This window comes from Hyla sarda, chromosome 3 (assembly GCF_029499605.1).
Source record: "Hyla sarda isolate aHylSar1 chromosome 3, aHylSar1.hap1, whole genome shotgun sequence".
NCBI classification, from domain to species: Eukaryota; Metazoa; Chordata; class Amphibia; order Anura; family Hylidae; genus Hyla; species Hyla sarda.
Window position 1 is genome coordinate 353,281,398 of NC_079191.1, and position 23,304 is coordinate 353,304,701.

General features: G+C 43.9%; 1 protein-coding gene across 3 annotated transcripts in view; it reads right to left on the reverse strand.

Annotated features, from left to right (window-relative positions):
- The window catches only part of MGME1 (mitochondrial genome maintenance exonuclease 1), a 40,667-nt gene that overhangs the window by 6,254 nt on the left and 11,109 nt on the right, over positions 1–23,304 (reverse strand). For 2 of the 3 annotated variants that reach the window (XR_008891526.1, XM_056567603.1), the window contains exons 1-3: positions 9,319–9,455; positions 5,045–5,626; positions 4,699–4,921 (exon numbers count right to left, since the gene is read on the reverse strand). Coding sequence is in view for 2 of the 3 variants with exons in the window: in XM_056567603.1 (XP_056423578.1) it covers positions 4,699–4,921; positions 5,045–5,591 (770 nt within the window). In the remaining variant the exon portion in view is untranslated. Of the gene's footprint in view, positions 1–4,698; positions 4,922–5,044; positions 5,627–9,318; positions 9,456–23,304 lie in introns of those variants that run through there. The other variant, XM_056567604.1, reaches the window with a different exon arrangement.

Genomic DNA, 23,304 nt, shown 5'->3' on the forward strand with positions numbered 1-23,304 from the left:
GCACTTTTCTATATTTGTAGCTCCAACTGCTCATGCATAGGGGTTGTTGGCCTTGATAGGGCAACAACCATAGACTTCTATATCCTGGGGCAGGATGTATATTAAGCACCGATTCAAGCTGGTAATAATAAACGTATAGTTTAATCGCCAATGACGCGTTTCGGGGTTTAAGCACCCTTCCTCAGATGCCAATCTGAGGAAGGGTTCTTAAACCGGAAATGTATCATTGGTGATTAAACTATATGTTTATTATTACCAGCTTGCATTTGTGATTTCCTTATTGAGGTTTAGCGCCTATAGAAGGACTTTTTTTTTTTTTTTTTTAAACCTGCTGCATTTCCTTTCAGACGGACTACCATCTGTCTGCACATCCCTACGGCTCAGCAATTCCTCTGTACTTCACTGCTAATTCGTACCCAGTCTGGGTGATATGCGCCTATTTTTTCATTATTGGGGTAAAACATAGGCGCCTTCTGTCGTACCTTTTTCTCTTCTATTTGTTTGTATTAATCACTCAGGAGGTTTTGGATTTTTTAATTTTTTTTATTGACTTACTAAAAGTTATATTTTAGAGTAGGCCACTCTACTTTCCATGACATCATCTGTCAGGTAAGAGAAGGGTCGGACATGTTGGACCGGTAGGGAAAGCTGATTGGGAGCGGGCTAACCATCTCTCTTCATTGAGAACACACAGATCAGCTGTGCAGATCATTTGTGTGTGAGGGGAGATCAGGAAAGAGTTTCTGGCTTTTCAGTTATACAAATTGTATGGGCAGCTTTAGCTTCTTGTGGCATGAAATTATTTTTTTTATATATATTTTTACTGAACAATTTTCAATAAACAGTAAATATAAAAAAAATGATTCAGTGGAACAAGATGCATAAGAGTATAGGTAGAGAACACAGCATCACAGAGAATGTAAAGAGCGCATAAAGCTTCTTCACTCGTGACAAGTACCATAATCCCTACAATAACCTCTCATTGATAACGTATTTCCGAACAGCTGCCACTACGTCAACACTACGTCAGTAATGTCTGTGTCCCCTGTCCGTCTTTCCCATGTCCGGAATACATGTTTAGTGTCAAGTTTTAGCAAACTGTTACGGAAGGCCACGTACAAATCTCTGGGGTTCATTTCCTATGTGATTTGGGGCTTCTTTCGACAGATTCCTCAATCTAGACGAACGGAAGGCATGTACTTGATTGGCATAGAGTGTGTGGGACAGGGGGAGGTCGAACATGTGGAGCATTTCTACCGGAGTGAGCCATCTACGGTCATTACTATGAATCAATCGGCCCACCGTCCGAACCCCTCTAGAAAGCCACAGTCACAACCACTGAGAAGATTTAACCTGTGGGAATTCTGGATGGTCGAGCAAGGACATTCTTTTGGATACTAGAAACGGAAGGCCAAAAACTTTTCGCAGTTCCTTCCAGGTCACTATGGTGTCTCTCAGTAGCACTGAGCCTCTGGTCCCCACCGGAAGTTTAGCATATGAAGTGTGAAGCAGTGCCAGTAGAGACCAAGGGTCGGCCAGCGCTGTTTCCACCGTTAGATTGGAGAAGTAATCAGAGGAGTGCCAATCAACCGCATGGCGAAACAAACAGCCCAAATTATAGCCCCTGATGTTTGGGAATTTAACTCCCCCCTCAACCTTGCTAAGCATGAGCTTCTATAGAGCTATGCGCGGGCGCTTGCCCTGCCATAGGAAGCGTTGAAAGGCTCTGTTGAGGCATCTAATGTCGTCTTGGCGAAGTAGGAGGTGGAGCATTTGTAATGGGTACAACAAGCGGGGGAAACTGAGAATTTTAATGAGATGGCATCTACCCAGGAAAGATAAAAGGTAAGGGCTTCCAGCGCTTCAACTCCACCATAATACGCTGAAACAGTGGTGTATAGTTGAGTGAATAGAGCATGTCAGGAGTCTTCCCTATGCGAATGCCTAGATACGCTATTGCAGAAGAAGCCCCCCCCCTGGGAGGATTCACACTCAAAGGCAGTAGCATACTCTTGGCAGCATTGAAACTGTAGCCTGTGAAGCTTCTGGCATAGGATAAAAAGTTCAAAATTCTAGGGACAGCCTCCTTGGGGTTGGTTAGGTAAAGTAACACGTCATTGGCAAACATGGATAATTTGACCTCCTGGGTGCCCACAGCTGTGCCCCTATAGAGATCAGAAGAGAGCAAATAGTGGGCCAGAGGTTCAATTGCCAGATCGAACTATAAAAGCGATAAGGGACAGCCCTGACGTGTTCCTTTAGCTAACTGAAGGGGGGTGGATAAGATGCCTGGGGTATGTACCCTGGCCGTGAGACCATCATATGGCCGTTTATAAAGGAGCAAAGGTTGGGTTGCTGTCTGGAACTGGCCCCAAACACTATCCAGGACTGCCAGTACCCTCCTAATGTTCGTGACTGCCGAGCAAGTCTTCACAAATCCCACTTGATGATCACCGACAAGGGACGGTAAAAATCTAGCCAGACGATCTGCCAGGATCTTAGGTAGTAACTTCACATTCTGGTTGATCAGAGATATGGGCCGATAGGAACCAGGTTCTAAAGGGTCCGTCAGGCTTGGGGCGTACCCTAATATATGCCAGTTTCACAGCCAGAGAGTACACCTGTGCCTAAAATGTCATTAAAATACGCCATTAAGGGAGGAGCAGGGGATTAAGCAGGGGGTTTGTAGAACTCGCCAGGATATCCGTCTGGCCCTGGCGTTTTCCCATTTGCCAAAGCGCGAATACTAGCAGCTACTTCATCCATTGTAACATCTGCATTGAGCTCCTGCTGCTGCTCTTCAGATAAAGATGGTAGGGTGAGCCCCTCCAGAAACCGCACCCCTTCCTCAGTAGAAGCGGGGGGAAGAGGAATAGAGAGCAGCATAGGAGGAGCCCAAGATGCCATTAACTGAGTGTTACCTGCCCCGATCAGTCCCACAACGCCAGTATATGTGCAGGCACGCATGACCCCTTCGCTATACGCGCCAGTAAACATCCCGCCTTATTGCCCTGTCGAAACATATCCACCTTAAAGTGAGACCTATAGATTCTCTCTTTCATATCTAACCAGAGTTCATACGAGTATTTTGCTGCCTACCACTTGATTTTATGGTTATTGGTGGGAGACTCTAAAAAGCGGGAGTATGCTTCCCCTAAGGCTGCGCTGGCCGCTGCATGACCCTCCAGAGTTTTCCTTTTGATTGAGGTACTATAAGACATAATTTTACGCCTAAGTACCGCCTTAGCAGTTTCCCAATACAGAGTGGTATTGTCAATGTGAGGTGTGTTGTCCATTTGGAATTCCAGCCACCATCCCCTGAGAAGACTTAGAAAGGAATCATCTTTCGTCAAGTAAGACGCAAACCGTCACAAGATGACAGAACCCTTTGGGCATAAAATTGGATGGTTTTAGTGTCTAAATCACTACTGTAAGACATAAAGCCAAATGGGGAGATTTATCAAACTGTGTGAGAGAAAAAGTGGAGTGATTTTCCCCCAGCAACCAATCACAGCTCAGATAATGAGCTCTGGTAAAGTGAAAGCTGAGCTGTGATTGGTGTGTAGGAAAATCACTACTTTTTCTCTCACACAGTTTGATAAATCTCTCTAATTTATTGTATTATCAAATAGAGAAATTACCTTTCATATATCTGAGGCTCTGTTCACACTGGCATCATGGCTTACATTTTAAAAGGAAACCATGTTGCAAGATCTGGCAAAGGATATAAATCTCCTAGAATTATCTAAAGCGTAACCGTCAGATCCAAAAAAGAAAAAAAATATATATATTTTTTTTAATATATCACTATTCACTCAGTACCTAATCCTGACCATGTACATCAATTTTTTTTATGTGTCTAGCACCTTAATTTATTTTTTATTACACTTAATATAGCTCACTAGTCTGAATTCCCCTCAGAGGGAGGGGGCGTGGCCTCACTGTGCAGGTCTCCGCCCCCTCCATCAGTATGCTGTCTGCTCACATCTCCCCTAGCATTAGCAAAACTACAACTCCCAGCATGTCCTCACGGACAGTAGTGGGACACAAGCTGACAGGGGGAGGATTTTTCCTCCAGCTCTGAGCCCTGCACTCACAGCTGTCAATCAAGGAAGTGTGTCCATGACATAGGTGATGATGCATGGACACAGCAGGACTAGTCTGTGTCCAAGCAGGCAGGGGGGCAGCTGTTTGACTGGCTTTTTTACTATGAAATACTGAATATTTTCTGATGAATGCAATTGCAAAACCTACTGGTTTTGCATGCTTTACAACATATCAAACGTTTTTGTATCTGACAGTGCCATTTAATTTATTTATTTATATAGCGCCTACAGATTCCGCAGCACTTACAATTATGGGGTACAAAGAAAGACAAGTAAAAAGCATTAAAGAAAAGCATTGCCTGCTGCATTAACCTTTGCGTCAAAAGGGACAGAAAACCAGATGGAATGTAAACCATTACATGATCTTTCAGCAGCCTCTACATGGAATAATAACTAGAGCAGACATATATATATATATATATATATATATATATATATATATATGCTGGCAGTGTGCTGCTGCATTCTTCTGTTGCTGTATATATATATATATATATATATATATATATATATATATATATATATAGATATATATATATATATATACACACACACACACACACACACACAATAAAAGTAAAAGAAGTCTCACCGATATTTAGCTACACAGTCTAGAAAGCCCAAGTACTGTAGATCCGAATGAACAACGGCACTCTCAAGAGTCTTGACTCCTACCACATCAGACAGCACGTGTTCTATGCTGTTCATATAGCCAACCAGTTCTTTAGTGTCCTCTTGTTTTGGGGTATATTGTTCCCCAGACAAAAGCAGATCCTCTAGTTGTGCATGGAAGAGCTTTCCCTGGGAGAACATGGCTTGGAAAGAGATGAACACATAAGAGTTACAATCTGTATATACGAAAAAGCTATAACATGATATACAAAGCATAGGGAACATCACTTCTATCAGAAGACTAAGCAATATATATGTATGTATACCTGCTGTGTACGCTATGAAGCCTTCTTCTCCTAGTTCCATGATCATTTTCTGTTTCCACCTTTCCAAATAAAATGCCTGTTCCATGGGCATGGTCTGCTGAAGGATTCGGGTGACGCTGGGCAGTCGACTATTGGTCATTTGACTCTTGCCTGGGAGGCCTATTTTCACTGGGATTTTAGGATCTGTCTTTTCCATAGACAATAGGACTTTATTGGGATTGTTTAATGGAACACGATTCTGGGAGACCTTTGGCTCAGATTTTTGTGAAGGATCCTTGGACCTTAGCACTTTACCATACAAGAAACTGTCTTCTTCAAATATTCTATCTGGGGTCTGACAACTGGTCTTGGAGGTGGTTACTGTCCGTACTAAATCTGCATATTTTTCCTGGCTGACATCTTCATAACCATTTACTTTTTTGTTCCTGCTAAGGAAACTACAAGATGTAGATAGGAACAATGGCAAGGCCAGTTGATGGGGCAGGACATCTACGAGCCTTTTGCAATTTCTCCCTAGTAGCTGAAGAGGCTTCATTGTGAGCAACATCAATAAACCGGTTGTAAAGAAAGAAGCTTAGGTAGCTGTAGGAAAAAAAACACAAAGTTAGTATTAAAATAACTAAAATCAACACAAAAATCCAGCTCAGACTGAGGATTCTTCCATATTTATTTCCATCTGGAGATTCCAAGGTGACCAGCCCTGACTGAATCAGTCGGCACTAGGACCGCGCAGTATTCATCTGCAAGAATGAGCAAGCTCTGCCGCTGAAAGTGGGTACAATGCAGCAGAATCCCATTGACAGCAATGGGACTCTGCTGCAGCTGAATTTCTCAGCATAATTACACTCAGAAATTCCGTGAACCCAGCCTTATTCTGTAACTTTCTCCCACCTGGTCTACCTTTAAAGGGGTTATTCAGGAACAGAAGAACAGTGCTCAGACCATACACCGCACCCTGCATCACGTTGGTCTGCCCGGCTGTCATCTCAGAAGGAAGCCTTTTCTAAATAATGCCCAAGAAAGTAAACAGTTTCCTGAAGGCAAGCAGACTAAGGACATGGATTACTGGAATCATGCCCTGTGGTCCGATGACACCAAGATGAACTTATTTGGTTCAGATGGTGTCAGGCGTGTGGGGTGGCAACCAGGTGATAGGTACAAAGACAAGTGTGTCCTGCCTGCAGTCAAGCATGGTGGTCGGAGTGCCATGGTCTGGGCCTGCATGAGTGCTGCCAACACTGGGGAGCTACAGTTCATCGAGGGAACCATGAATGCCAACATGTACTGGGAGACTGAGCCACAGGGCAGTATTCCAACATAACCACCCCAAACACACCTCCAAGATGACCACTACCTTGCTAAAGCAGAGGGCAAAGGTGATGGACTGGCCAAGCATGTCTCCAGACCTAAACCCTACTGATCATCTGTGGGGCATCCTCAAATAAAAGGTAGGGGGACGTACAAGGTATTTAACATCCTCCAGCTCTGTGATGTCCTCATGGAGGAGTGAAGGAGAACTCCAGAGGCTACCTGTGAAGCTTTAGTGAACTCCATGCCCAAGAGGTTTAGGCTATGTTCACACCACGGAATGTCCTCACAGCACTAGGACCACACGGGAATGCGCTGCCCTCTAGACTGCTATGCATTCCATCGGGAGGAAAACGGATATTTCTGGGCCGGAAACATCTGGCATGGAAATTCCGCCATGAGCACAGAACAGCAGAATTCCATGGGACCTGCTGCAGTGGAATCTCCGTGCAGAGTTCCAATGCTGAATTTGGCATGGAAATTCCAACGTGTGAACCTGGCCTTAGGGGTGTACTCACTTTGGTTTCCAAGCTTAGACATTAATAACTGTGTGTTGAGATATTCTGAGGGGACAACATTAGACAATTTTATACATGCTGTGTACTCGCTACTTTAGATTGTAGCAGAGTGTCATTTCCTTAACCTCTTAAGGACACAGGGCGTACCTGTACACCCTGTGCCCGGTATACAAAGCGGGGTCACGGCGTCATAAAGGGTCGGTCCCGGCGGCTAAAGATAGCCGGGACCCTGGGCTCCCTATGGGACCTATAACACTGCAAAAAATAAAAAGTGTTAAAAAAAAAAGTTAATAAAGGTCATTAAACCCCTCCCCTAATAAAAGTTTGAATCACGCCCCTTTTCCCATAAAAAAAAACGGAGTAAATAAAACTAAACATATGTGGTATCGCCGCGTGCGGAAATGTCCGAATTATAAAAATATATTGTTAATTAAACCACACGGTCAATGGCGTATGTGCAAAAAAATTCCAAAGTACAAAATTGCGTATTTTTGGTCACTTTTTATATCATGAAAAAATGAATAAAAAGCAATCAAAAAGTCTGATCAATACAAAAATTGTACCGCTAAAAACTTCAGATCACGGCGTAAGAAATGAGCCCTCATACCGGCCCGTATGTGGAAAAATAAAACGTTATAGGGGTCAGAAGATGAGAAGTTTTAACATATAAATTTTCCTGCATGTAGTTATGATTTTTTTCAGAAGTGCGACAATATCCAACCTATATAAGTGGGGTATCAATGTAATCGTATGGATCTACAGAATACATATCAGGTGTCATTTTTACCAAAAAATGTACGGCGTAGAAACGGAAGCCCCCAAAAGTTACAAAATGACATTTTTTCTTCAATTTTGTCACACAATGAATTTCTTTTCCGTTTCGCCATGGATTTTTTTGGTAAAATAACTAATGTCACAGCAAAGTAGAATTGGTGTCGCAAAAAGTAAGTCCTCATATGGAATTTTATGTGCAAAATTGAAAGTTATGATTTTTAGAAGGTGATGAGGAAAAAATTAATATGCAAAAACGGAAAAACCCTGCGTCCTTAAGGGGTTAATGTTATCACTTGAAAATATATAATAAAAGATTTACAAAAATATGAGGGGTGGACTCACCGCTGTGAGATACTGTAGGACTGATTCACTGCATGTGCTGAGTGCCCATAGATATGAGCTAGCAGCACGCCAAACACTTGGAACATGGGACTTTTATTAAATGGGACTTTTATTTCCGCAATAAAATTTCTTGCAGGATTTTTAGAATGTACATGAGCCCTTCGAAAGCTGTCAGGACATGTTGGGTGTTGTAGTCGCTTCTATTCTGTAAGAGCCCATTCACATGGCGAAATATTCGCCTGAAAAGTAACAAGGGGACATTCTGTGTGAGGCGGGTGCCGACTAAATCAGGTGGCCCTAGGACCGCTCGGACATGCGCCGTCTCAATAGATGGCAATTAGAGATGAGCGAACTTACAGTAAATTTGATTCGTCACGAACTTCTCGGCTCGGCAGTTGATGACTTATCCTGCATAAATTAGTTCAGCTTTCAGGTGCTCCGGTGGCTGGAAAAGGTGGATACAGTCCTAGGAAAGCGTCTCCAGCCCACCGGAGCACCTGAAAGCTGAACTACTTTATGCAGGAAAAGTCATCAACTGCCGAGCCGAGAAGTTCATGAAGAATCAAATTTACTGTAAGTTCGCTCATCTCTAATGGCAATGCATGTCTGAAAGATTGAACATGCTCATTTTTTTCCGGAATCTGAATTTCCCACCATGTAAATGGGCCCTAAGAGTGCGTTCTCACCACATTTGTCTCCGTTTCACCGCTTCCGTTAAAGTAAATTTAGCTTTGTTCAATGCAAAAACCTGGTCAACTGCGCTATTGTGTACGGCAAAGAAAAATATACACTAAACTCCTGGTTTTGTTTGTTTTTAATACTTTGTCAGTGGAAAACGGATGCCATGCTGCAGTATCCATTGATGTGTCTGTTCTTTCATTACAAACAGAAACAGACATGCAATGTGAACGCACCCTTACTACGGTTAGGGTGCTAGCAGTCCCAATTTTGGGTCACTACATTTGAAAAGCATATATCAGGCATAGGCAACTTTTGTTCTGGACTACATCTCCCATGATGCTCTTACAGACGAAATGCTGACAAAGCATCATGGGAGATGTAGTCCAGAACATCTGCAGTGCCGAAGGCTGCCTATGCCTGGTATATATATATATATATATATATATATATATATATATATATATATATATATATATATATATATATATATATATATATATATATGTGTGTGTGTGTTAGCGATAAGCTCATATTTTCAATAACAACTTTGCAATCCTAACTATAGCTTCCATTATACTCCAGAACAGGCCCTGGCCCATATACAAGTGGTGCTCCCACCATTGTCCTATCCACCCCCAGCCGGTCACTTACCGCACTGAAAAGCGACAAAACAGAAATCAAGCACATTCCCAGTCGGTGGCCATTACGTTGCCGACAATTGCATTCTGGGGAATGTAGTTTTGCTGCTGAGGAGCAGTGTGCGTGTCTTGCTCGGTAAGACTACATTACCCATAATGCACAGTGGCGGAAGGTGTCGGTCAGCGGGAGGCTGCGTGTTGGCGCGTTACTTGTATATGACCCGTGACCATACACCTCAGTGTTATGCTGCCTAGAGACAACCTGCGTTATACAAGCGTTTTCCAGTGTGTCTCCAGCTGTTGCAAAACAACAACTCCCGGCATGGCCGGACAGCCTTTGGCTGTCCGGGCATGCTGGGAGTTGTAGTTTTGCAACAGCTGGAGACAAGATATATTGGTGACCCCGGTACCAATTTTTGTCTCTGAAAAGGGTGCCCCCCCCCCTGAATATAAATCTGTAGCATATTGACCCCTCTCAATGCAATATTGGCACAAAGTGTGTCCCCTGAATGTAAGGCTAGGTTCAGACTACGGAATTTCCGGGCAGAAAATTTCCGCCCGGAGATTCCGAGTGCGGCCAGCGCCGGCTGAATCAGTCGGCGCTAGGACCGCGCGGACACTGCAGTCTCCAATAGGCCCCGTTCACACAACGGAATTGCTGCGGAATTTCCGGGTGGAATTCTGTGGTGTGAACTTTAACATTAGTGTGGACGGGTCTCCGCGAGACCGGTTCACACTGCGGAATTTCAGCGGCGGACATTTCTGCCACTGAAAGTGTTCCGCGCAAAGAAAGAACATGTTCATTCTTTGCGCGGATTCTGCGAGCGGACCATAGCCGTCAATGGTGACGGCTCAGTGCCCCGCGGCCCTAGCGCCGAAGTAACTTCGGCGGAATCTCCGCTCGCAAAATTCAGCCGCGAGAATTCCGTAGTGTGAACGGGGCCATAGACTGCAATGTGTTTCGCGCGGATTTCCGCCTGAAGAAAGAGCAACGCCTTTCTTCAGGCGGAAATTTCTAAGCGGATTTTCCGCTTCCCAAATTCCGAAGTGTGAATTTGTGAACGGAAACCCATTCACTATACTAGACATTTTATCAAGCAGAATTTCTGACGGAAATTTTACGACTGAATTTCTGTCAGAAATTCCGTAGTCTGAACTTAGCCTAATACTTCCTTAACCCTTTAAGGATGGAGCGTTTTTCTGTCTTTGTAGAAAAAATTGTGCGACAAAATCGAAGAAAAAACACCATTTTGTAACTTTTGGGGGCTTCTGTTTCTACGCAGTAAATTTTTAGGCATAAATGACACCTTATTATTCTGTAGGTCCATACGATTAAAATGATACCCTACTTATATAGGTTTGATTTTGTCGTACTTCTGGAAAATATCATAACTACATGCACGAAAATTTATACATTTAATATTGTCATCTTCTGACCCCTATAACTTTTTTATTTTTCTGCTTATGGGGAGGTATTAGGGCTATTTTTTAATCGGTACCATTTTTGTTTTGATCAGACTTTTTGATCGCTTTTTATTCCTATTTTTAATGGTATGAAAAGTGACCAAAAATACGCTATTTTGTACTTTGGAACTTTTTTGCGCGTACGCCATTGACCGTGCGGTATAATTTATGATATATTTTTATAATTCGGACATTTACACATGTGGCGATACCATATATGTTTATTTTTATTATGATTATATATTTTTTATATGGAATTTGGGAAAAGGGGGGTGATTTAAACTTTTAATGTGTGTGTTTTTAAACTTTTTTTAAAAACTTTATTTTCTTTACACTTTCAGTCCCTTTAGGGGACTTTTAGGAGGAATCATTTGATTCCTCATACAGATCAATGGGATTAAATACAATCCCATTGATCTGTATGCTCTGCGCTCAATTGATAAAGCCTGGCCCTCAGGCTACCTCAGTAGCGGATTGCCCACCCCCCCCCCCCCCACGATCGTGCTGCAGGGGGCCTATCCACCCCACTGGACCACCAGAGACTGGATACAGGCACCTTTAGACAACTTTGACAGCGGCGATCTAAAGGGTTAATAGCCGGCCGCGGCCCCCAGCTACAGGAATCAGTTGGGGACTGGCCGATATGACGCGGGCTCTTGTCGGGAGCACGCGTCATACCCCGTTAACGGCCATTGAACAAGCCTAGACGTCCATGGTTGTTATCGGGTTAAAGGGGTATTCCAGGGGAATTTTTTTTTTAAATATCAACTGGCTCCAGAAAGTTAGACAGATTTGTAAATTACTTCTATAAAAAAAAGTCTTAATCCTTCCAATAATTATCAGATGCTGAAGTTGAGTTGTTCTTTTCTGTCTGACAACAGTGCTCTCTGCTGACACCTCTGTCTGTCTCGGGAACTGCACAGAGTAGAAGAGGTTTGCTATGGGGAATTGTTTCTACTCTGGACAGTTCTCAACTCAACTTCAGCAGCTCATAAGAACTGAAAGGATTAAGATTTTTTAATAGAAGAAATTTACAAATCTGTTTAACTTTCTGGAGCCAGTTGATATATATAAAAAAAAGTTTTTTCCTGGATAACCCCTTTAAAGTTCATGTTCCATGTTCACATGTCTGGAATTTCCGTGTGGAATTCCGCATTGAAATTCTGCTGGAAATTCTGTAGCAGCAGAGTCCCATTATATTCAATGGGATTCTGCTGTGCTGTGAACATGGCGGAATTTCCGTGCCAGAATGTCCATTCTTTCTGCGGAATTTGCACGGAATGCATTGCCACCTATGAGACGGCACATTCCTCTGCAGTTCGAGCACGAGCATATTATGCCGGCCCCCGCAGTCTGTGGAATGGCCGCTCAGACATTCCGGATGTGTAAACATAGCCTCAATATAATAGCACCAGAAATTGTGTCCCCTGAAAAAAATATCACCCCAAATTGTGGATTTTTACTCTGGTCCCCAGCATGTGCTTTTGTCAGTCTCCTATTCTTTACATTATTCCTGAATCTTTTGCAAAAATATACAAAATATATAAAACAGAATCAGGTAGGATTTTGCATTGGAGACAAGAATGGAGAACACCATCGAAGCAATATAAGGCTCAGTGCACAGTGGTACGGACTTTAGGTAATATGACATTAATGGGGGGATATAGTGGGCATGCCAGTTACAGGTTGGTTTTTAGAAACACTTTTGCTATCAAGGTCCAAGGGCTTTGTGCAATATATTTATGTGCTTTCTAACAATGTATATATTGTCACTGGTTGGCATTGTGGCATATTGGTTAGCACCAGCATCAAATGATGGATTGATTAGTATACTGGCCCCGGTCCATACCTTCTATTCCTATACTGATGTGATGATAATCTTAATAACTGTCTCTGGTGCAAGACCTTAGCTCATTCTGTGCACAAATTGTTTTGCATATTCTGTATATTTTTATTAACGTTAAGGGTCTAGTCACATGTACAGTATCCTGCGCATATTTGAACAGAATTTGAAGCTGCAGATTTGAAGCTGTGTTCAGTCAATTAATTTACATTGAAATCTGCAGCTTCAAATCCTGGGCATCAAATATGCACAGGACACTGTACCTGTGAATAGACCCTAAGGGTACGTTCAGACGAGCGGATTAACAACGTATTTTATGCTGCAGATCCACTGCTGAAGGACCTCTGTATGCTGCCTTTACATGTGCCGGCTCGGAGCGGCAATACGCCACTACATGCAGACACACTGAAGCGATGTGCTAGTCACCACGCATGCATGTTGTACTTGCAAAACATAGCGGCTGCTCCCACCTGCTCTATGAGCTAGGCCGAGAGCGGCCGCGATGTGTGAGTACACTGCACATGGGCCCGGCGACTCGCACATTGAGTGTGTCTGCTCGTAGCGGCGTGTTGCCTCTCCGAGCAGGCACATATAAAGGCAGCACATAGAGGACCTTCAGCGGCAGGCCCGCAGTGAAATACACGCTGTGAATCCGCTCGTCTGAACGTATCCTAATGGTGCGTTTACATGTGCGTATTTTCTGCGGCAGATCTGCTGCAGATTTGCTTTAGCAGATTTTGCAGCCAATTGAAGTAAATGGCAGCAAAATCTGCAGGAGCAAAAAATAAGCACGTGTGAACGCACCCTAAAATGATATCCTATGCCTAAAAAATGTATCTGCTATCCACAGAATAGAGGATAGGTATCTGATCTCTGGGACCTCCCAAGGTCTCTAGAATGGAGCCCCAACTCGTCACTGAATGGAGCGATAGCTGGCACGTACTGAAATCATTGTCTGTGGGAGTTCCAGAGATACCTAAGTACCCCTATATGTCTATAAAAGGCCTCACAGGTGACAATGTATATCAGAGCAAAAACTAAGCCATGAGGTGGAAATAACTGCTTGTGCAGCTCAGAGTCAGGGTTATGTGGAGGCCCATGTTAGTGGCTGGGACAGGGATGTTGAGAAAAGCTGAACGGAGCAAAATACAGATATATTCTTAATAAAAACCAGAAGGTTCACCTTCCAACATCCAACCAGAGATTGACAGGTTCTGCAGATAAAAATGGCAAAACTCCCCAAATCCAGGTGTGTAACCCTTGTGGCATCATCCTCAAGAAGTCTCGAGGCTGTAATCACTGCCAAAGGGGCTTCAAAGTAAAGGGTCTGAATACTTATGTCAAGGCAATATTTATAGAAAATATTTCCTTTTATATAAATTAGTAAAAATGTCTAACATTCTGTTTTTACTTCGTCATCATGGATTATTGAGTGCAGAATGATGGAGGAAAATTTAGATTTTTTATTTTATTTTAGCACAAGGCACAATTTAAAAAGTGAAAAACCTTCTGAATGCACTGTATACATGAGTTGGTGGAAATTAATGCTTGGTTTGGAATGGTGGTTACATCGTTTCTCAGTTGCTTTTGAAGCAGTCCATGTGCCATTTTTGGATTTGACACCGATGATGCTTTTTGTGCAGAGTTCACATTACCCCATATAGAAAGTCTATAGAAGTAAATTCTACCTCGTATGCCGGTTATGGCATCCTGCTCATGTAATTAAAAATGTATCAGTATGCATTGCGGCAGAGACCATCCTTTGTACAGAGGTTTCTCTAAGCAATATATTGATGGAGCTACTGTATATCTATAGTTAATCAAAGGAGTACTGCAGTGCTAGACACTTATCCCCTATCCGCAGGGTCTGAGGGTGGGGGTGGGGGGGTGGTCCGACTGCTGAGACTCCCCACAATCTCCCGTACAGGGTCCCAGCATTGCTGCCGCTCTGCGCGGCTAATGCATGTGTCGGCGAGTGAGGTCGAAAACATGCCCCCCATACAGCTCTAGGAGGGAGGTGGGGATGCACGAACGCTGCATTTCCACCTCTCCCATAGAGATACATGGAGGGGTGTGTTGGCCACGGCGTCATGTTGCGACTGACACGCCTCCTGCACGGCTGCAGAGCATGGCATGGCTATTTGCTGAATAACCTCTGAGGACGTCACACATAGTGACAAAACATGTTAGAGAGGGCAACTTGAAAGTGTTTTTAAGATCAGCACGAACCACATCACCTGGACATACACTGCAGGTGTCCCTAGGTAACTCCTTCACTTATGTATGCTGGTACAACAACGTGAACTATCCATAGTAGAGGTGGTGGGTTTTTAATTCACACTCCGAATCCTCATAGCTCACATGATAAGAAATGAATAAATAATAAAAGTGAAAGGCGTACTCTGCCCTAGATATCTTATCCCCTATCCAAAGGATAGGGGATAAGATGTCTGATCGCGGGATGTCAAAAGGGGGTGGGGCCGTGACATCACGATCCTCAGGCACCTGCATCACCAGACATCAGGCACGGTGCGAAGTTCGCTCCGTGCACAAGATGACAGGGGTGCTGCAGGAGAGATCGCGGGGGTTCCCAGTCGCGGGACCCCCGCGATCAGACATCTTATTCCCTATCCTTTGGATAGGGGATAAGATGTCTAGGGGCGGAGTACCCCTTTAAGTTTTAATAAGTTTGTAGTGAGGGATAAAAAGTGGGCAATTTACCTAGTCTTACACAGACTGGGTTGCTGACTACATTCTTTGTGCGGACACGGAAAATAGAATTTCCGTGCTGGAAACATCTGGCACAGATATTCCGCCATGTGCACAGCACAGCAGAATAACTGAATTTAATGGGACTCTCCTGCAGCGGAATCTCCATGCTGGATTCCGCATTGGAATCCGACACAGAGATTCTGAGGTGTGAACCTAGCCTTAAAGTTTATTCAGTATATGGAAACACATATCAGATGTTCCACACTGGATTAGTAGAAATGTATCAGCAGTATTTAAACATAGCGCCCAAGTACACAATGGGAACTATTCCATGTTTAAAATCTAATGTATTGAAAGTATAACTATGCCTTCGAGAGGTGGTAATTATCATAGGAAATTTTTATGACGTAAATCCTTATGTGGTCTGGGTACTCGTATACCAAATGGTCTATATCTGAAACAAAATGTAGATTTACATTATTGAAATTATAAGGGTAAAAAAGGGGTCACTATTACTGTTTTGGGAGCACAAAGGGGGTTACTATTACTTTTTTGGCAGTACAAACAGATTTTAACAAATTCTGTTATGAAATCTTTATAATGGTCCAGGAGAGATGGAGAGCAAAAGAAAAAAAAAATAATGACTCCTAGAAGACATCACTTGTGACTCACTGGATGTAACTGCACTGTAATCACTTTAACAGTCTTCCTCACTGGATGTAACTGCACTGTAATCACTTTCACAGTCTTCCTCACTGGATGTTACTGCACTGTAATCACTTTCACAGTCTTCAGAGCCTATGTAGTGCTGATATCTTTGACTATATGGGTCACTTTATAGGGGGAATGCAAGTGTTTGCATAGTATTTACTATTCAGTGACAATATGGTGATACTATACAACACCTATGTGGTGATAATGATCATGATGTAGCTCTATTATGTGTCCCTAGTAGTATTTGCCTTGGACTAGTGGTATATGTTTGGTAAGAGTTGTATGGTGATGCACTTCCTCTATGTATAGCAGTGTGGATTACTTTCAATTCTGAGGAGTGCGGTGACCAGCTTTTTTTGTTTTTGTTTAATGTTAATAAAATGGTTAACAAGGGCTATTGGGGGAGTGTTTTTATTTCCATTTTTTTTTTTAAACGTGTTGTGTTTTTTTTTTTATTTACTTGACAGGCTTAGTAGTGGAAGTTGTCTTATTAATATGCCGGGGCTTAGCGTTAGCAACAAAACCAGCTAGCACTAAGGCGGGAATTCCACTTTTTTTTTTTTTTGGGGGGGGGGGGATGCCAAGAGAAACGTTGCGGCCAGATGTTAGCTGTAAATCAATTAAAAAACGCTAAACTCTTCCTCCACTTTGCGTTTTTCAGTTTGGCGTTTTTTTAATCCATTTGGCAATTTTTCTCTCTTTTTCAGCTCCTTGGCAGTTTTGCATAGTCGCAGCAGATTGAGCCTATGGTGTTTTTTTCCCTGAAATCGTGGTGTTTTTCTCCCATAGAAGTCTATGGGAGTAAAAAACGCAAAGAAAAACGCCATGTGGGTTTTAATTTTGGTGTTTTTGCAGGTGGTTTTTATTCTTTTTTGGACTTTAGCAATCCAAAAAGTGATGGAAATACCTTTTTTAATAAAATTTCATATGGTACCATAAAAAAAAAAAATGATAAAAAAGATACAGTAGTTATGGAAAAAATGGTGTTTAATAAAATTTACCTTTTTTTAGAACAAAATTTTCATTAATTTTTAAACAGGGATCAATTTATGTGTGCGGGCAGGGCACTAAAAATGTAGCCGACAATAATAAAAATGTAGTGTGTGTGTGTTTTCAATTTTTATTCTTTACTTTTAATTTTTTTTAGGTAGTACTACTACTCCCAGCATGGAACACAATGTTCTATGATGGGAGTAGTAGTACCTATACTAATTGACAGATCGCCCGTTGCGATCCTCCTGTATAATGTATAGATGCGGCCGGCCGCTCTTCTATGCTGCACTATATATACACATATACACCCATTCATTTTTCCCACAAAGAGCTGTGATTGGCCAGATGGTTCCAGCCAATCACAACTCTCTGTGGGAAATATGAATAGGTGTATAGATACGTCAGTGCAGGGGACCATAGAAGAGCGGCCGGCGCATCTATACAGTAGGGATCAAAAGTTTGGGCACCCCAGGTAAAAATTTGTATTAATGTGCATAAAGAAGCCAAGGAAAGATGGAAAAATCTCCAAAAGGCATCAAATTACAGATTAAACATTCTTATAATATGTCAACAAAAGTTAGATTTTATTTCCATCATTTACACTTTCAAAACAACAGAAAACAAAAAATAGCATCTGCAAAAGTTTGGGCACCCTGCAGAGTTAATATCTTGTACTGCCCCCTTTGGCAAGTATCACAGCTTGTAAACACTTTTTGTAGCCAACCAAGAGTCTTTCAATTCTTGTTTGAGGGATCTTTGCCCATTCTTCCTTACAAAAGTCTTCCAGTTCTTTGAGATTTCTGGGCTGTCTGTCACGCACTGCTCTTTTAAGGTCTATCCATAGATTTCCAATCATGTTGAGGTCAGGAGATTGTGAAGGCAATGGCAAAACCTTCAGCTTACGCCTCTTGGTGTAATCCCCTGTGGATTTCGACTTGTGTTTAGGATCATTATCCATTTGTAGAAGCCATCCTCTCTTTAACTTCAGCTTTTTCACAGATGGCATCAAGTTAGCATCCAAAATTTGCTGAAATTTTATTGAATCCATTTTTCCTTCTACTCGTGAGATGTTCCCTGTGCCACTGGCTGCAATACAACTCCAAAGCATGATTGATCCACAACCATGCTTAACAGCAGCGATGTCCCGCCCCTGCCGGTGATAGGCTGAGCGCACTGTGAAGTAAGGAGCTCTGGCCGGTCCCTTACATGACAGTGGGCTCAGCCTATCACCGGCCGGGGCGGGACATCGCTGCGACCGGTGATACGCCGACGGCTCTGTGACGTCCCCGTCCCCAGGAAGTTGAATGAGGTTCTCACCGCTGGACCGTGAGGCCTGTGCCGGACCAACGGGGGCACGTACGAAGGTATGTTAAAGATTTTTTTGTTTATTTTTGAGGCCCGGGCACAGGAATATATAAAAGTCTTGCACTACAGTTGTCCTTTAAGTTAGGGTAGCAGGCTTAGAATCAGACGGAGCCCGGGCAGGTGCAGAGTGATGCCAGCTCGGGCTCCTTTGAACAGTTGTTATATCATATTTCATAAAAAAAATTGCTCCCCAAAGCCTTTTTGTAAGCCAGCTCCGGGCTGGTTTACATTTATGCTGTTTTGGAGGGCTTGTGACTTTTTGTGCGACTTTCGTACTTGATAAATCCCTGACCACTGCAAAGTGAAAAATAAAATTTATTTCCGTAGGCTTTTGTAGCTTTTTGCTTATAGCCAAAAATTTGCTTAGGTGCTAATGGTGCAACAAATTAGCGTAGGTGCTAATGGTGCAAAAAATTTGCTTAGGTGTTTTTGTAAGCAAAAAAAGAGCTCTAAATCCCTTGATAAATGTCCCCCATTGACTATAAATTTTACCACGCTCAAACTCGCATCTGGAAACTCGCTGTCAACTTGCCTGTGTGAACGAACCTTGTGTACATTCACACATACAGTATATACTGCATATTTTGCTGCATGTTTCTTGCTGCTGATTTTGCTACCCACTTACTTCAATGGGTAGAAAACCAGCTACAGAAAATATGCAGCAGATCCTATATGTGTGAATGTACCCTTAGTCAGTTATTTACCCTTTGTATTAAGGGACAGTGCACTGCTGATGCGCTGTTTCTAAGTCTATAATTTGTTATATGTCCTTGATTGGTCGGGTCCCATTCAAAAGTTTGCTATGGGGCCCTGCCCTTTATAGTTATGCCTCTGTACTGACCTTATGACTTGCCTCTTCCCTTCACCCCATAGCTAAGCTCAGAGTGCACTTCAGCAGGAAACACCGACTCAGCAGGAAATACTGACTCCAGAACAAGTTACCTTCTGTATAGGGGCCTTAAAAGCATTAGAGATGCCAAAGTAAGTTTATATACCATACAGTATAAAAACAGATCCCAAATTAGTAACATACTATGGCAAAATAATTCTGGTATAGGGTGCATTCACACACACAGAATCCTCTGCGGATTTACAAGACAATTCTTATGTATTTTAGGCATTAACCCCTTGTATTCGTGACACAAGGGCATGGTGTATCCTCAATACCACCTGAAGGTATACCGCTGGATCCTGGGCTAGGCACGGGGGCAATAATGACTCCGACTCCAAGTTACGGACAATGGTAGCTTTACTGAGGTTAGACAGGTGGAAAAGTCTATACAGTTCAGCCAGGGCCCACGGAGGTGACCAGTGACTCAGAGACCTTAAGGGCTTGCTGGGACAATGGAATGGGACAATTTAGTGCAGGCCATGCTGACTTGACAGATGACTTTGGCTTGGCTGACTTGTGACTGACAATACTGTGATTGTGGTTTACTTGTAGCTTGTGGCTGCAGACTTGAGGCCTCCTATGACTCCAGACACTCCTAGACTCGACTGCACTGGACCTCAGCTTAGCAGAAAGAGAGAAAAGAAACTCCTCCCAGGGCTTTTATGGGGGAGACTCTGGTGGGATCCCATTGGTCACCCTTAGGTCACCTGGTCACTGATACCTCCTGGGTAACAATCACATGACAACTCACATGTTAAATAGTCTTAAAGTGACAACGCTTTCTTCACACATTACACAGTATAATAAATGGTAAACATATGTACATGGGGGGACAAGTGCAAGGGGCCCCAGGGGACACTGAAGGAAGGCTTCCCAACAGGGCAGCAAGGGTACGGGATAACAACTCCCGTACTGGGCTACCACATTTTTTATTGCCTGGTAAAATCTGCAACTTCCGATCCATAGCAGATCCAGTGTGTGTGTGTGAATGCACCCATACAGAGCTCGAATCTGCAACATGCTTTAAAGAAGATCTGCAGCCCTAGACACTTATTCTTTATCTGCAGGATAGGGGATAAGTGTCAGCTGCAGCATGATGCATCTCTGCATGCTGTATTTCCGCCTCTGCCTTAGAGATACATGAAGAGGGCGTGTCAGCCACGGCATCATGCTGCGGCCGACACGCCTCCTGCACGGTAGAGCCACGGCAGACCCAGCATTTGGACCCCCCGCGATCAGACACTTATCCCCTATCCTGCAGATAGAGGATGTGTCTAAGACTGCAGTACTCCTTTAAAACCCTACAGATTTTTATTCCTGGTTTGTTAATGTTTTTCTTTAAAAAATTCACATGTATTGTATTGTCCTGTAGGATGTACAAGTTTTCTAAATCCGTAACAATCATGACATCTGAAAATCGCTTGAAATGTCAAGTGCATTACTCAACTAAACCAGCAGGTGGCACAGATGTGTATCTCAAGTTTTAATAATAATTCTGTACCTGCTGTAAACTTTGCTGTAGACTCCTAACAGTATCTTCTTTATTGTATAGATTGCAGGGAGTCAGTGTCTGCCAGTGTCTGTTCACTCCTGGGTGCCATCGGGCCGTATAAGGCTAGGTGGCACGGACTGGGCGAATGGGTATGGGCAGCTCAGGTAGTCAGCTCCTCCCCCCCCCCTGTCTCATGCAGCTATATTTCCCCTCTCAGTGGTTAAGTGGTTAACCGGGTGGTTTGGTCTCAGCACAGGAAGGGGTGGTCATGTTTGGGGATATAAGCCCCTGTTTGCCCCATCCTCTTCCTCTTAGCTGGTCATTTCCAGCAGGAGTGGACACCTGGCTGTGGTATGGCTGAGGAACTTCTTGTTGTCCTCCGGGAGCGGGCTGCGGCAGATCCGGGGTTTCTGGCCTGCATGATGGTGGAGCTGGGGCCCTTCCAACTGGCCCCCTTAGTGAGCTCCGCTGTCCCTGCTCCAGTTTCCACCGGCAGTGGTGCAGGGACAGCCTTTATCCCCTAGTCCTCCCATGGTCTCCCGGCGGAGGGGCCGTGCTGCTGCAGTAAGTGCGGTTCAGGGTGGTGGGAGGGGCGGTGCGACGGAGCGTGGGAGTGCCGAGGCCCCTTCTCTCCGCACAGCTTGTGGCAGTCAGTTCTAGGCAGTACATTTTTCGGTAAAAATGACATCTTATCATTATTCTGTAGGTCCATATGATTAAAATGATACCCTACTTATATAGGTTTGATTTTGTCGTACTTCTGGAAAAAATCATTGCGAGCTGTCTACTCTTTTCGCTGGTCTCCCTCACCTCTACTTACTTCTCTCTCTATAATACTAACTATTGTCCTCTCTTCCGGCATCTTCAATCCCTCTTAGAAAATATATATCTCTTTTTTTTGGGCATATAGCGGTGTTTAAAATGACGATCCTCCCTAAATTGCTGTACTTTTTTGAAACATTGCCGGTCAGACTACCGTTGTCTGCCCTACGTGCATTTCAATCTGCCATTTTTCGGTTTATTTGGGATGGTAAGAGACATCGTCTCCCGATGTTGGTCATGATGGCTGGCCGGTCTATGGGTGGTTTGTCGGTCCCGGACATCGCTAAGTACTCCTGGGCAGCTCATCTACGCCACCTGGCTGCCTGGACCACTTACCTTGCTTATAGTCGCTGGATAGAGTTGGAGAAGCTCTGGTTAGCCCTAACTCGCCCGAATACATTCCTCTGGAATGCTACCCCCCCTGCCGTCCCACAGGACCCCTTGCTGGGACCTATGTATTTTTCTCGCTATGTATGGGGGTATTGCTCAAGGAAATTTTGACTCCTTTCTTCTGCCTCTCCCCTATAATCTTTTCTCTATCAGCCTGCTTTTTCGCCGGGCTTGACTTCCTGTATGGTTAAGGAATGGGAGGGGGGTAGAGGGGGTAGAGGGCTTTTCTGTTGGGCCGACACTGTAGATCCTTTATTGCCCTTTGAGGACTTAGTCTCGCACTGGTCTTCCCTCCTCTGAACGACTCCATTATCTCCAACTTAGGCACTTTATGTTGTCCGCCCTAGGTTCTCATGTGGTCTCCCTGCCTACGGCCTTTGAGCGGTTAGGCCGTTCTGGCCCCTTGACAAAGGGCCTTCTCTCAGACATTTATTCCCTCATTAATGCCCCATTGGGCGGGAGTCCCCATTGTTATATGAGTCTTTGGGAAGATGTTCCCGGGGTTGACAATGTTTTGGCTGACTTTTCTCGTTTCCGTTTCTAGGAGTTTCGGGATCTGTGCATGGGAGCAGCCCCGGAGGGCTTGCCATGCCCGCTGGAGATGTGGGAACTGGTGTCTCAGGAATGCTGCCGCTGATTGCATCCTCGGGGGTGCCAGCCACCACGTGAGGTCACAGTAAGGCTTGGAGGGACTGGTTGCTTGCTGCTGGTTCGCAGGATTTTTTGATGGGGGATGATGTGCGTTTTCCTATCACTGTTGATTATTTGTTGGTGCTGCAGGCGGGTCTCCGCGACGGTGGTTAGGCGGTGCCTGTGCGGGGATGGTTTTCATCTAAAGTTGCGGGGATGGGCCGATGTCACAAAGCATTTTTGTGTACAACAGGCACTTAAGGGTTGGCGGCGGGTGCATGTCTGCAAGGAATGACAGCGTCCTATTTTTTTCCCCTCCGGTTTGTTTCTCCGGTTATGAGGTTTCCCTTTTTCATGCAGATTTTTCTTTGGCATTTTTTGGGGCATTGCGGGTGGGCGAGTTGGTTCCCTCTTCGATTTTTTGATCGCAAATAGTGTTGTTCAGTTGTGCATTAGGCGCTCAAAAACGGATCAGTTGGGTCAGGGCTCCTGGCTTCAGATCCGTGCTGTCGGGGCAATGTTGTGTCTGATTCTTTTGATATGTTTGGGCAGTGGGCGATCGGTGTTTGACTAATCCCATGGGTTCTCCTCTCAGTTTGTTTCAGTTTTCAAGCACTGCTTAACGGCTGCTGGGGTGCCCCCTACAGATTACGGGTCCCACTCTTTTCGGATTGGGGCGGCT